Below are 13622 nucleotides of genomic sequence, written 5' to 3'. Positions count from 1 at the left end.
CCACACCCTCTTTCACCGCCATTTCGTTCCTCTCATTGTTTTCCCGTGCGCCGGAAAGCGGCCTTTGTGTCCATCGGTCCTCCCATCCGAGGGAGAAAATGCTAATCCTCCCTCCGTGGGTTCCACAACGCTGCTTCGAACTTGTGAGATAAGGTGCTTGTTTCCAGGAGGGCCCCACGGATTATCGCCGAAAACCAAAATGGCTGCTGGTTTGTCGGCGAGTGGTATTACAAAGGGTGGCATCACCCTAGCAAAGCGCACATGAAGGCTCCCTAGTGAATACGACTGCCTGCGTTTCCATGCATGAACCTGACCCGGTGCAGTAGTATCGAAATAAAATTAACGCACGGTTTCAGTGCCTCCGAGGGTGAGATGGCCACTGACCAATAACGAGTGTGCATTCTTCTAGGTAATAATAGTATCGTGATAATAAAGAACGTATAAAGAACGTAAATAAAGAACGTAGTTAGGGCAGGATAAGTCCTACCAGGACACCCACACAAACATAGTCAGTACTGCAAAGCAAAGAACTGCTCGTCCAACTGTAACATAACACTTTATTTGTACAGCGGGAAGAATATTTCCTCGTTTATACCGCATACATTTATATAAAAAATGGCAAGGTGTCTTCCCAAATAACAAACGCTGCATGCTCTACCCATTTCCGTGCCCCAACGTACGCGCAGCGCGCACAAAATCAAATCGAGAACTTGGGCGCGTCTTCCAGCATGCCGCGCGAAGTATATCTGGCGAGAGCATACATGCATATTGCGTCAGAGTACGATGATTGTGCTGCAACGAATGTGAGGGACGGCGACACCGCTCGTGTCGCTCAAAGGCACAAGGAACGGCACCGCTGCAGGTGCGCTATTTATAGATGTGGATGCGGGTGATGAAGAGGCCGGCGCCGATCCCGAGTCGCGTCAGGGACTTGCGGAAACGTCGTACGCGCCGTTGAAGTGCGCAGGGAGTCTGGCCCTGGCGCTGTCCTGAAAGAACGCGCAGGGCAAGGACAATGGGTCAATATAAGGGTGTAGCGATGGTTAGCACACCGCTCGTACCTCCTACAAAAGGCAGAGTGTTCGCCTGAGGACATGAATTATCTGCGCACATGCCTGAAGCATGTTCAAAGCATGCAGCTTCACATTTGTGTACTTAGACCATATCTGCAGGCAGTTTTAACGCGATAGAGGTCGTGTCGCAGAAAATCCGTCTTCAGCGGGACTGGAAAATCCTGATTGGTCGATAGGGTCATGACGTCACAGCCGCGTGTGACGTCACACGTGGCTGTTACGTCACGACTATTGAACCGCTAAATTTGGCGGGACAAGTTTCCGCTAAATTTGTCGGCAAAAGTTTTCTGCTAAATTTAGCGGATCGATAGGGTAACGACGTCACAGCCACGTGTGACGTCACGCGTGTGACGTCACGCCATTAGACCTCGCGCGGGAATTTCAAACAACGCTCACGTGTGACGTCGCGTGAAACGTGACGCCACACATGACGTCCCATGACGTACCGTGGCACGTGACGCTACTGACTAGACCACGCACACAGGCCTACACGGCTTGTGAACGAGGGCGGGTTTATATGAAAATGCTTTGTGTTCCACTTTTAAAGATGAAGGTTAAGCGTCCTCCAAGTTTTCTGTATGACCAATGTGACCATCACACAAGGAAGAAACACGCTTCAAAGATTTCCTGCAGACTGCCTTTTGTACGATGTATTAGCGATGTGACCACTGCTTTAAGGTATACTCCTTTTCATCTCAAGTCCGAGTGCTACCACCGCCAACTGATCCAATCAAATGCGAAGAATGCGTCGTAACTTCGCGTTTTAGTGGTTTGTGTTGCAACTAGCTTTTTTCCCCTGCTCGGACTCAATATGAAACTGAGCATATAATAGCAAGTTTAAGTAGTGCGTATGCGAGTGAACGCAATCGCTGTGCGCGTGCGTTAGCGTTGCGTGTTCCGTATGGCGCATGCGCGGAACTACGGTCTTGGATTGGCGCATGGCGACGACGCGCATGCCCAGCATCACGCAACGCTAACGCTAACGCACCGCGCTTGCGTTTTATCCCATACGCGATACTAAAACTCGATTAATATCAATTTTTTTTCTTAATGCGGAATTGCATTGTAACGAAAGGTAGCTCAGGTTTCACGACCGCGTGAGGCGAAGCGTGCGTGCCACAGTGGAAGACAGCAGAGTTGGCCATCTATTAAAAGCACTCGGAAACAACAATATAATTAAAAAAAAAATGAATCAGACTATGCAGTCATGTAAAGCATGTCGCATTGTGCAATAGTAATAAACAGGATTGGCCAGCTGCAGAAAGCTTTCGAATGCAACAGCGAGGAAAAAAGAATGAACAACAACAAGAAACAGGTATACGTGAGGAGAACGAGTCGACATTTGGAAAAGACGCGGCGGAGCGTGCCAGGAAGGCAGAAACTGGGCGGGAAAGTTGGCTGCGGTTTTTCATAAAACGCAGTTCTGCGTATATATGACGGTTTGGTCGATATATCAAACTACAGTTACATTTTTTTTTCTGTTGTCGCCTATATATTAAATATTTTTGACGTCATGTCGAAGCGGTGACGCTGACAGCACAGTGGCGGGTACAGAAGCTTTTTAGGGAAATGGGTTTCTACGCATTTGCAATGGCCACTGCTCGCGTTTATAAGACAAAAGCAAAAAGAAGGATTGGTGCATAGTGCCTTTTTAAGTTCTAAGCTCGACTTGACATCTCTAGAAGCCAGACAAAGTTGTTTTATAGAGCAAGAGTTTAACCTGCCTATTTCCTACCTATTTAACCTACCTATTTCGGGGTTATCTTTGTTATAGGCGATATATTCGAAAGCTTAAACTGACCGTGTTTATAAAACTTAACGAGCCCTTACACATGTAGTTGATTGAATGATGGACCCAGTCCGTCACTTTTTCACGAATGACTGACATACAAGACCAGCACGTGGGTCCAGTGCAACGGGAAAATATATGGGCAATAGGAAAGCGTGCTCTCGATGCAGCTGAAGTAGCTCGTGATGACTTTGTCACATTGAGAGTTCCTTGAACTCTCTTTGTAACAACGAGGGTTCCTTGAACCACCCAATTTCATCACGAACTGAAAACATTTTAAGGGAGAGAAATGGTTTGGTGTTTGAACTTTACAAATTGTACCGTATTACGTAGCTCCTACCTGCAGGTCAGACGTTACAATTGAGCGCCACGTGCTCCGCTAAAATAGGAGAAACAAAAAAGGACAATTTTAATGCCTATTTTGAGTTGAAGGAATAAACTTGGTAGGGTTGGTGGACCATTATGTTTCACAGCAGGTGTTAGCGCCCCTTTCCGGCGAAATCGGGCGGCGGCCGTACACAAACTTTCACGTGACTGCGGGGTACGCGCGCCCCCTCGCACAACTACATCATCTATGCACGACGTGCTACCGCTCTCTCTCTCTCAGACACTCTTCCCCTTCCCCCCTCTCATAGACGCACGCACACACACACACACGCGCGCGCACACACACACGCACACGCACACACGCACACACACACGCACACACACACACACACACACACGCACACACACATACTCTTCCCATTACCGCCACCCACATTGCAGCAGCCCCAAAACCGCAGTCGCCGTCTTCGTCGCTTCGTGGTTCTGGAAGGTTCTCCAGGACGTCTACAAACAACAGCTAAACTAAACCGCGCATTTCAAAGTTGAAATGCGCGGTTTAGACGTGTTTTTTAGTTCTAAAAAACACGTGTCTGTTATTTTCTCGCCCCCCAAAAGCTCATCTCGTAAAAACATCCCGCATAAGCTCACATCTCGTAAAATCCAACTCATACAGCTATGCTATTAGAAGCAAAGTGACCAAATATCCTATGCACATCAAGTGAAAGAAAAATCTCTAAAGCACGTATGTCAACATTGCAACAGCTGCCGCTGTCAATCGCGGCACACGTTGTGTAGATGTTTGCATTTCTTTTTTCTAAGATAAGAATATGTCGGCGCTGGTGATTGTCACTTTTCAGTCACTTTTCAGTCTGTGTTTGGCTGTTGCGACTTACTGGTTGGGTCTCGATCATGGCGATCTGGTTCCCTTTGCTGGGTGGCCGAGGAGCGGCGGGCGTGGCCTCGGTGGCCGCTTCGTCCTCTTCGATCTCCCACCAAGTTTCGTCGTCGAACAGTTCGTCGACGCTCGGAGCGTCGAAAAACTTCAGCTTCATGATCAAGCCTGCGTGCAAGGTGTCACCACGTTAAAGGAAGATCGCACGCCCTCTGGTGTATGTGATAGTTCCGAGGCAATCTATTTTTAGAGCGCAGCTCTTAGGCGCCCGTTCCGACGTCGGCGTCGGCGTCGCGTCGGTGTCGGCGTCGGCGGAACCGCGCGGTGCATTATGGGAAATGTCCCATAATGCACCGCGCGAGCCCTCCCCCGGGGTCACGTGACCCCTAGGTCACATGACTGTCAGGTACCCCCCCGAGGAGATTGGAGAACGAGGGGAGGAGGAGGATAAGAAGGTGAAGAGGAGGGAGGAGGGACAAACCCTCCCGTCAGTACCCTTCCATCCTCCTCCTCAAGAGCTGCGCTCTAATTCGGCGTTACAGGGAGTTGTAAACGGCTTTCGCTTTTTTTATACTAATTTTAATTGGCAAATCGGCCATGCAAGACAGTACAGATTTTCTTTTTTATTTTTTTAGGATGCAACGTTGAGCTTTTACTGTCTCCGATGGAGGGATAGTGAGTGGGCAGACCTTAATGCTAGCTGCCTCGAGATCTACCCATTATCCTTCCAATGGGAGCCAATCAGAGCTCGGCGATCTGACGTCACCGCAACCCCTGCTCAAGAAGCAGACGAAATTTCCCTCCGCATAAGGACTTCTACTCCCAGGTGGTCTAAGGAAACAAAGACATTTCTCATAGCTGACTGCAAAGAGCCAAGCCATGGCCTATTTGCAGTTAAAGAATAATGGGATAAACCTCTCCCACAAAGATTTCTGCTTGCCGATTTCGGCTTCTTCCTCTCCACTCGCCTCCCTTCCAGCGTTCGATCTTCTAAGGTGGAAAGAGGGGAGACCTTTGTGGGAGGAGCTTGTCCTTCATTTATTCATAACTGCAACAAACTATTTACTGTCAGCTTTCCTTTCACAAATGTGTCCCAATCTTAAAAATACTTCGTTAAAAAAGAAAATGTTAAAATTAAAGGATGCGGCGCAAGAGAAGGAGCACAATTATGTGAGCTCTAATTTTGTTCCGCCTCATACCGGTGAGCAGTCCTCCGCCAATGGCAATGGCGAGTGTGCAGGCCAGAGCTGCGAGTTGGAAGAGCCCCTGGGAGGAAGCCGATCGACCGAGTCCTGCGTGGACGGCCATGGTGTAGAACCGGATCTGCTCGAGGTCAGTCGAGTTTTCGGGTGGGGCCCTCGCTGGGTACAGCGTGTACAGACTGCATCGAAAAAACAGCGACAGTGTTTAGGAGCGTTTTACCAAAGATGTACATACTGAAGACATCGATGCTTAGATTACTTCTTCAGTTAGTCCTTTTATTCCTTGCTGCAATCCAAATCCAACGCGTTCATTTGTATAGTCACTGACAGAGCGAGACGGCAGGGAGGTCTTTCCGTTTCCCGCTTTTCATGATCTTCGATATCACTTCGGCTCCCCTCGTGAGCATTGAGTTTGCAGCCAAAACACACCAGAATGCAAGCGCGTGCTGGAGGCACTGGAAAGAGACACCCTGCCGTTTCAGTGGAGAGCGCGCGTGCACTGCTCTGATGGGTGCTCAAGATGCTCAAGCGCACGTCCGCCGATGGCTTTGACTGCAGACTGTTGTCCGCAAGTATTGTGCACTAACTGTGGCTTAGCGTAACTGCAGTTAAGTGTGCTCGTGTAACACGGGTATTAACGAGGGTAAGTAGTGCGTCTAAGTAGTCGCGAGCTAAGTGAACAATCAGCGGTTAAGGAGCGACTAGACTATGCGGTATTCACGAGCGCGAAGCAAGCGGGTGACTATCTAGTCAGGAATAGCAAGCGGAAGTGACATTTAAACGCCACTGCTAGATGAGGATTTTATTATTTAAAAACTAATATTTAAATATCTATTAGAAGAAATAAAACGTTATAATGAGACTCTGATCCACCAAAACAAAGTTTCACTAAAAAAAAGAAAGCCGTTTACAAATCCCTGTAACGCCGAATTGGAGCGCAGCTCTTGAGGAGGAGGAGTGAAGGGTACTGAGGGGAGGGTAGACCCCTCCCCCTTCTCCTCCTCCTCCCCTCATTCTTTAATATGCTCCGGGGGGGTGTCACGTGACTTCGGGGAGGGGGTCACGTGACCTCGGGGAGGCGTGACCTGGGGGTGACCTCAAGGCCACGTGACCCCAAAGGTGACCCCACGTGACCTTGGGGGTCACGTGACCTGGGGGTCACGTGGGGTCACGTGACCTTGGGGGTCACGTGACCTCGGGGGTCACGTGACCTTGGGGAGGCGACCACGTGACCTCGGGGGTCACGTGACCTCAGAAGGGTCACGTGACTTGGGGGTCACGTGACCTTCAAAGGGTCACGTGGGGTCATCTTGGTGTCACGTGACCTTGAGATGACCTTGGAAGGGGTCACGTGACCTCGAGGGGTCACGTGACCTTCAGGGGGTCACGTGGGGTCACGTGACCTTGAGATGACCTTGGGAGGGGTCACGTGACCTTGGGGGTCACGTGACCTTGGGATGACCTTGGTTACGCCGACGGCGACGCCGACGCCGACGGCGACGCCGCTCAAGCCGGGAACGGGCCCCTAAGGGCTCATTCACACTGGAAGCGGATCCGCGTTCGCAAAGCGGTTGCGAACGCGGTTGTATAAGGATTCAGTACAATTGCACGCGCACACGATGACATCGAATGCGCGTGCAATTGCACTGGATCTTTATACAACCGCTTTCGCAACCGCTTCGCGAACGCGGATCCGCTTCCAGTGTGAATGGGGGGTAAGAGCTGCGCTCTAAAAGAAAGCGCAAGGGAGAAAACACGGAAGCCGCATGCGGGCTCTCTCGTCGTCCAGCGCCTTGCTGAGTTCGATTTAGCGGTATATCTGACCTCTAAAGATTTCTATTTCCATAATGTTTGCCGCTCCAGTTCTTTCTAGATATTTCGCCCAGCGTTCCAAGACAGTAAGTGCTTCGTTAGCGCTGGATGTCAGCGGTGATAGTTGGCCATGGCGCTGAGGCGCAAGTCACAAGCTAAACACAGGCTAATAGCCGTACCCCTTGTCTAAGATTTTGCAGTCGCCTTCTAAGTCGCTCGGGGCTCGGGACGACTAAGTCCTAAATGTGGTTGGTGAATATTGTATGCTTACTTAGCGGTGATTACCACGTGCCATGCGATCATTTTAATCGATGACGTTGTTAGTCAGCGGTTAGACAGGCGCTCGTCAAGTCGCCTGCTGCCATAGCTGTCTGTTCTAGCCGCTAGGTGCCGTCGATTTAAGTCGCCAATACAAGATTTATGTCTGTTTTGCAAGAGAAGAGGCGCGATATTTTTTTTTTCGGAACGGCTAAGCGGTCGAGGCAAGTGCAAGATCTAGGAAGGATTGAGATAGCCTGTTTAAAAAAGACAACAACAACAACAACACAATAATATTGGACATTCCTGCTGTGCACGGACCACCGGTAGCATCAGCCACGCGTTCCTATCTGTTGAGAAGCATTGGAACGCACATGAACCGTAAGGACTAACCAAGTTTAACGCATCCCTGCTACAAGACATGGGCTTTGAGGTGAGACACGTCTCATGATGTCGAGTGTGGCTAAAAAAGTACTTATGCATCTAGTGCATTAATCAAGGACATTGCGCAGATGGATACCAAATAGCCGACAGAGGGTAAAATAAGTATTATTACAGAAAAATACAAATAAAAAATAGAAGGGGGCTGCAAGCCTGTCAGTGGAAGTTAGAATTAACAATGTAAGGAACAACTAACAGGGAACAAGTAGAAGACACTGCAGGCGGGTAAAGGTAAATAAGACGTGTACGCGATTAAAGAATATTTGTGGTGTCTATCAGTCTATGTGTTCAGGCGCGCGTTCATAGGCGCCGAACAAGAGATCGAGTAAATGCGGCCTGGGCTTTTTTACCTGTAGTTGTACTCTTCTTCGGTTGCACTGGCTGCGACAACTGCGCTTACTATACCCGCCAGAATCCCCGGCATGCCGTGTAGATTGTTGATGCCGCATGTGTCGTGAATCCTGAGCCGCCGGGATAGGAAAGGCTGCAAGAAATAAAAAGAAAGGGGCATCCATGCGAACAGTTTTACGACTCCGCTTCGAAAGTGATCCGTTCTCGTATATACTGGAGCGGTGCCTAAATTCAACGAGGTCGCAAAATCTGGACATCTTTGTTTTTGTGCATGGCGAAAAAGGCGCTGAATATGAGTAGAGCCCGACCGATCCGTCAACATCGTAACTGAGAATATAGCGCCAGAAATACGGCATGGCACCTCGGGAGCAGTTAACTCTTTGCTTGCGTAAAACACCTACACGTCACTGTCCTGCTCAAACGCTGTACATAGCGACACTCGGCAGGCGATAAGCTGCTGAAATTTTCCCTTCGCAACTGTTTTGGTTAATTTAAAGCGTGTCGTTCCTCAAGAATTGCCCAAATTTGACTGACAATATGTTTTGCTCTTTTCATTTATGGAAACATTTGGCAGAACCAAAGGACGTCTCCACCCTTGAGCATGCCAAGGACTGTATAAAAATTTAATTTGAGAAATCGCATTTAAGAATCAAGGCTGCGAATAACGGCATAAAAGGGATGATTTGTTTTTCGAGAAAGAAAATTTCCGTTATTTAATTGAACATCGAGAAAGAGGCGGCGAGGGGCTGGAGGCGCGTGCGCGCTCGTTTAATACAAATTTATGTAGACGGAGAAATCGAGCCGCGTTTTTTGTGTCACAACAATTGAGGCTGGATGTTACTCTAGTTGTTGGGAAAAGCTACAAAACTGTTAGATGGGATTTGTTTACTACTTTATTAGCGACAAATAATGTAATATTGAAAAAAGAAAGAAAGAAGCCTTATTACTAATCGCGAACACAAACAGAATGACAAAGAGGGACCGAAACAGGACAAGGCGTCTTGCCCGCGGTCTCTTTTTGTCTCCGTGTTTCTTTTGGCGTTTTTTTTTTCCCCGTGTACACGATGAACCGACTGGCCTAAACGATTTCGAAGCTGAGCTCATGAGGCACCCGGCCACCGTCCGCCCAAAATCGCTTGATGGACAACGAGCTCCACTGAACTATACAACTTCACTTCGTGCTACACAGAAAGGTGGGTGAGTAGAGCACAATAAAATATGTGCTATACACCTTTAATGATCCTTGCGTACACATTCTGCTACACCACATTTTCTAACCGAATACAGTGGAATCTCGCCGATTCAAGCTCTCTTTATTCAAACTCGCGGATAATTCAAGCTTGCATGCGGGTCCCTTCCTATGTGTTTCTTGGAAGGAAACTCCCGGTAATTCAAACTTTGCACTATTTGAACGAAGTTTTGGACCCCCGCTCGGGTTCAAATTGACGAGATTCCGCCGTGTTTTTAAAAATCGCTCTTAAATCTTTGTCTAGATAACAGTATATAGTCCGCTTCACTCTAAGTCTGACCGCAGCCGACGTGCACGTGCGATCCGATGGGCCCAACCAAAACGCGCCAAAAGTGCGTGCATAACATCGTTTTGTTTATGCCGTAGTGATGGACCGAATCTGCCGAACTTCAGATTCGGCAAAGGTCGGCAAATGCCGAACTTTTGAAGGAAAGTTCGGCAAAGATTCGACAAAAATTCGGCAAATGTCTGCGCACGCGCGAGAACGCGATGGGGCCGGGGATTGCAAACGGACGCCGTGCAGTCGTGCGGATACTATGGTGCAGTGCACGGTGGTGCAGCGTAGTACAACCAGTGGTTACGGCGAGGTGTGGAGTGACTAGGCAACACGGTCACTGCGTTTGTGAGCGAGTGTGGTTCTTTTCAATATGTTCTGCCTCATGAATAGTAAATCGACCAGTAATTTACGCGCAGTCCACTGCGCAAGTAGCAAATGACGCGGTACATTCTGAATGACGTGATTTTCATTTGACATTTCTAATGATGCAACGAGGTAGTTGAAACATTGGCCGACAATTACTTTAAGGCACTCCTCGCAATTATAACAATTCTGTTTTCGGCTCAGAAGTAGTGTGTGCCAAAACAAAATAATGTTGCTTTTTCAATTAGCGTTACTTCGAGATTCTCCCCTGGGTCTGCATAAAACTAAATACAGAACTATAATGCTCGACGTTGCACATCCGACCGTTTCTTACTCTCCCTATCTTCCTAAACGTTCCTGTGTGTCCTAACACCAGAAACTGACATTTTAAAGGTTAAAAACGAGACGTTTCTGATATGGGACGCTCACTTTCATGCAAAGTGGACGTCAAGTGACTCACATGGAAAAACATGCATATTTACAATAATATTATTATCTCTTCTGATGAAGGCTCAGCAACCGTTGCATTCGTTTTCGCACACAGAACGGTGAGTCTCGGAGAAAGCAAGAACGCAGCGTTACTGCCCTCATTTTAACAATGTACATGCACATGCAGGCTTGCGCTAATAATGCCTCAAAACCGAAACCCTCGTAGCGTGATTCGTGACTGCGCCACGCTCGCTTCCAAATTAATTTGATATAAATAAGATAATTCTGGTTTTGTCTCTTAAATTGTGATTTTTCTTACCATGACTATAATGCATGTATACAAGCCGTCCGTTTGAAGTGCACCCCTTGCTTGTTTATATACATGTATATATATATAAAAAACGACTAGCTCTTTCAGATGCACGTGCGTTGCTGTGTTCTCCCGTAGTTTTTGTTTACAATCAAAGTGCGAGTAATTCGTGACCGAGCATATGCGTGACCATGCGTGACCGTATCCCTGTTTTTTTGCTGTAACCCTTTCAAGTGCATGCATCCTCGACGCTTCATCGCGCCAATATAAGATGCGCGTGGTTAATGCATGAGCCTAACAATGGGTGCATTTAGCGACGTTCCCCGGAGTCAAGCTTCGTTGGCTCCTCGAACGTAACGAGCGAAAGCGCAACTTCCGCTTCACGTACGCCATCTGAATTGGTAAGTGGCGATTTGGGAATCCTCCTCTCCGTAATCCTGACAAACGGTCGCTCCTCCGAGAGGGCGTGTTGGCTTTAAAACGGTGTAATAGCAATACATTACTTTACTAGAATCATTCTACCTTTCCTGTATTTCTTCGTAAATATAGATTGAGGACTCCGACGCATCTAAAATATATTTTAAAAGATCTGAAATGTATTTTTTATCTGAATAATTATAACAGAACGATCGACCAGCTTTATTTAAAAGGACCATGACACTTGTTTTATTTATTTATTTATTTATCTCGTTATTCACAATGCTGCAAACCTTTCGGTCAACGCGGGAAAGAAAAAAAACACGTTGTTTGTGCGAAAAACTAATGAATGCCACATTGACACACTCATACGGGCCCTCAGACTTGTACAGGTAGGGTGGCAGCATTTGTTCCTGCCGAAAGAAATGAATTCCGGGTGGTACGAAAGCAATGCTGCAAAGGTACGCGTTCACTAACGAGGCGCAGATAATCGCCGCTGATACGACATCATTGCGAGCCGTGTATAGGCTTTGACAACCAACATTTTCAGAAGTTCAAGTAGACACGAATCAAGCACAATATATATATATATATATATATATATATATATATATATATATATATATATATATATATATATATATATATATATATATATATATATATATATATATATATATATATATATATAGAACAGCACCTGGGAACAAAAGACGGCACTCGAGAGAAATATGCTCAACACAATAATAGCCCTTAAAGGAGTTAGCCGAGGAGGTTGCCAAAAAAGAGATCAGTGAAAGAGATCAGTGAAACGTTTCGGGCCTGGTAGGCTCTTCGTCAGTCAGAAAGAAAAGGAGACTTCGTTCTCCTTTTCTTTCAATCAAAGAAAAAACGGCCGGAAAAAAGAAGTTAATTGGAAAAATGCTTACCGTTTAGCGGGTGCCTACTCAACTAAATTCTCGCTTAAAAGTTTAATATATCTCGATACCGATGCAATAAATACTATGGAAATAATTAAATATAATATTATTACTGCCATTCTTATCATAAAACCAGTTTTTGGGACATGTGGTTGGGTATAACCCAACTATACCTGGTGTCATGTGAAGCCAATGAGAGGCCCAATGTTACGCGTTTGCTCGTGTCACATTAAACGATGAAGCGAGAGAAAAAAAAAAAAAAGCAACAGTGCGGTACCGATTAGAAGATCTCAATTAAATGTTAAATTAATTGTTAAATGTTAAATTAAAAATTAAAAAAATAAATGTTAAATTAATTAAATTAAATTAATGTCAATTAAATTAATCAAAAAAGAGATCGAAAAAATAAAGAATCTGAATTTATCTATAGATTTAATACTTTAGAACCGAAGGGCCTTAACAGTTCGAAAGGATCATTGCCGTCTTTTTTTATGGACATTTAATTGAGATCTTCTAATCGGTACCGCACTGTTGCTTTTTTTTTTTTTTTCTCGCTTCATCGTTTAATGTGACACGAGCAAACGCGTAACATTGGGCCTCTCATTGGCTTCACATGACACCAGGTATAGTTGGGTTATACCCAACCACATGTCCCAAAAACTGGTTTTATGATAAGAATGGCAGTAATAATATTATATTTAATTATTTCCATAGTATTTATTGCATCGGTATCGAGATATATTAAACTTTTAAGCGAGAATTTAGTTGAGTAGGCACCCGCTAAACGGTAAGCATTTTTCCAATTAACTTCTTTTTTCCGGCCGTTTTTTCTTTGATTGAAAGAAAAGGAGAACGAAGTCTCCTTTTCTTTCTGACTGACGAAGAGCCTACCAGGCCCGAAACGTTTCACTGATCTCTTTCACTGATCTCTTTTTTGGCAACCTCCTCGGCTAACTCCTTTAAGGGCTATTATTGTGTTGAGTATATATATATATATATATATATACCGGGTGTTTGTGCGAAGACTTTCAAAAATCCTAAAACTTAAAGCGTAAAAAAAGAGAAAAAACTTTCTTCGGGAACAAACTACCAGCCACGGCGGACGTCAGGAATTGCCAAAAACATAGTAATTATCCAAATAATTAATTAAAATTTGTTAATTAACTTTTTAATTAGTGGAAATAGACATATGGTTCTAATTAGAAAGTTGCTGAGCGTTATCGAAAACCACTAAATCAGTCACTTTCAAAAAGAATTTCGGCGCGTGAGAAGCGTAGTAGTGCACTAAAGTTACCGCTCTTTGAGCAGGTACAAGGCTGGGGCTAGATAAGAGACGGAAAAATCGCGCGGGCGCCTTATCGCAACCGCTAGCTTTGTACCTGCTCAAAGAGCGGTAACTTTAGTGCACTACTACGCTTCTCACGCGCCGAAATTCTTTTTGAAAGTGACTAATTTAGTGGTTTTCGATAACGCTCAGCAACTTTCTAATTAGAACCATATGTCTATTTCCAC

The 13622-nt window shown here is 45.9% G+C and overlaps 1 protein-coding gene across 1 annotated transcript in view; it reads right to left on the bottom strand.

Annotated features, from left to right (window-relative positions):
• Positions 1–539: 539 nt before the first annotated feature.
• LOC8040009 (ammonium transporter Rh type A) overlaps positions 540–13622 on the bottom strand; it is a 61581-nt gene continuing 48498 nt past the window's right edge. Inside the window, exons 8-11 of the mRNA XM_040221006.3 lie at positions 8145–8278; positions 5281–5462; positions 4083–4249; positions 540–989 (exon numbers count right to left, since the gene is read on the bottom strand). Of these exons, the coding sequence (XP_040076940.2) occupies positions 924–989; positions 4083–4249; positions 5281–5462; positions 8145–8278 (549 nt within the window). The 3' untranslated portion in view covers positions 540–923. The remainder of the gene's footprint in view (positions 990–4082; positions 4250–5280; positions 5463–8144; positions 8279–13622) is intronic.

This window comes from Ixodes scapularis, unplaced genomic scaffold (assembly GCF_016920785.2).
Source record: "Ixodes scapularis isolate PalLabHiFi unplaced genomic scaffold, ASM1692078v2 PGA_scaffold0__279_contigs__length_252992795, whole genome shotgun sequence".
Lineage (NCBI taxonomy): Eukaryota > Metazoa > Arthropoda > Arachnida > Ixodida > Ixodidae > Ixodes > Ixodes scapularis.
The sequence above is the reverse complement of the archived record's forward strand: the minus strand, read 5'-3'. Positions and strand labels throughout refer to the sequence as shown.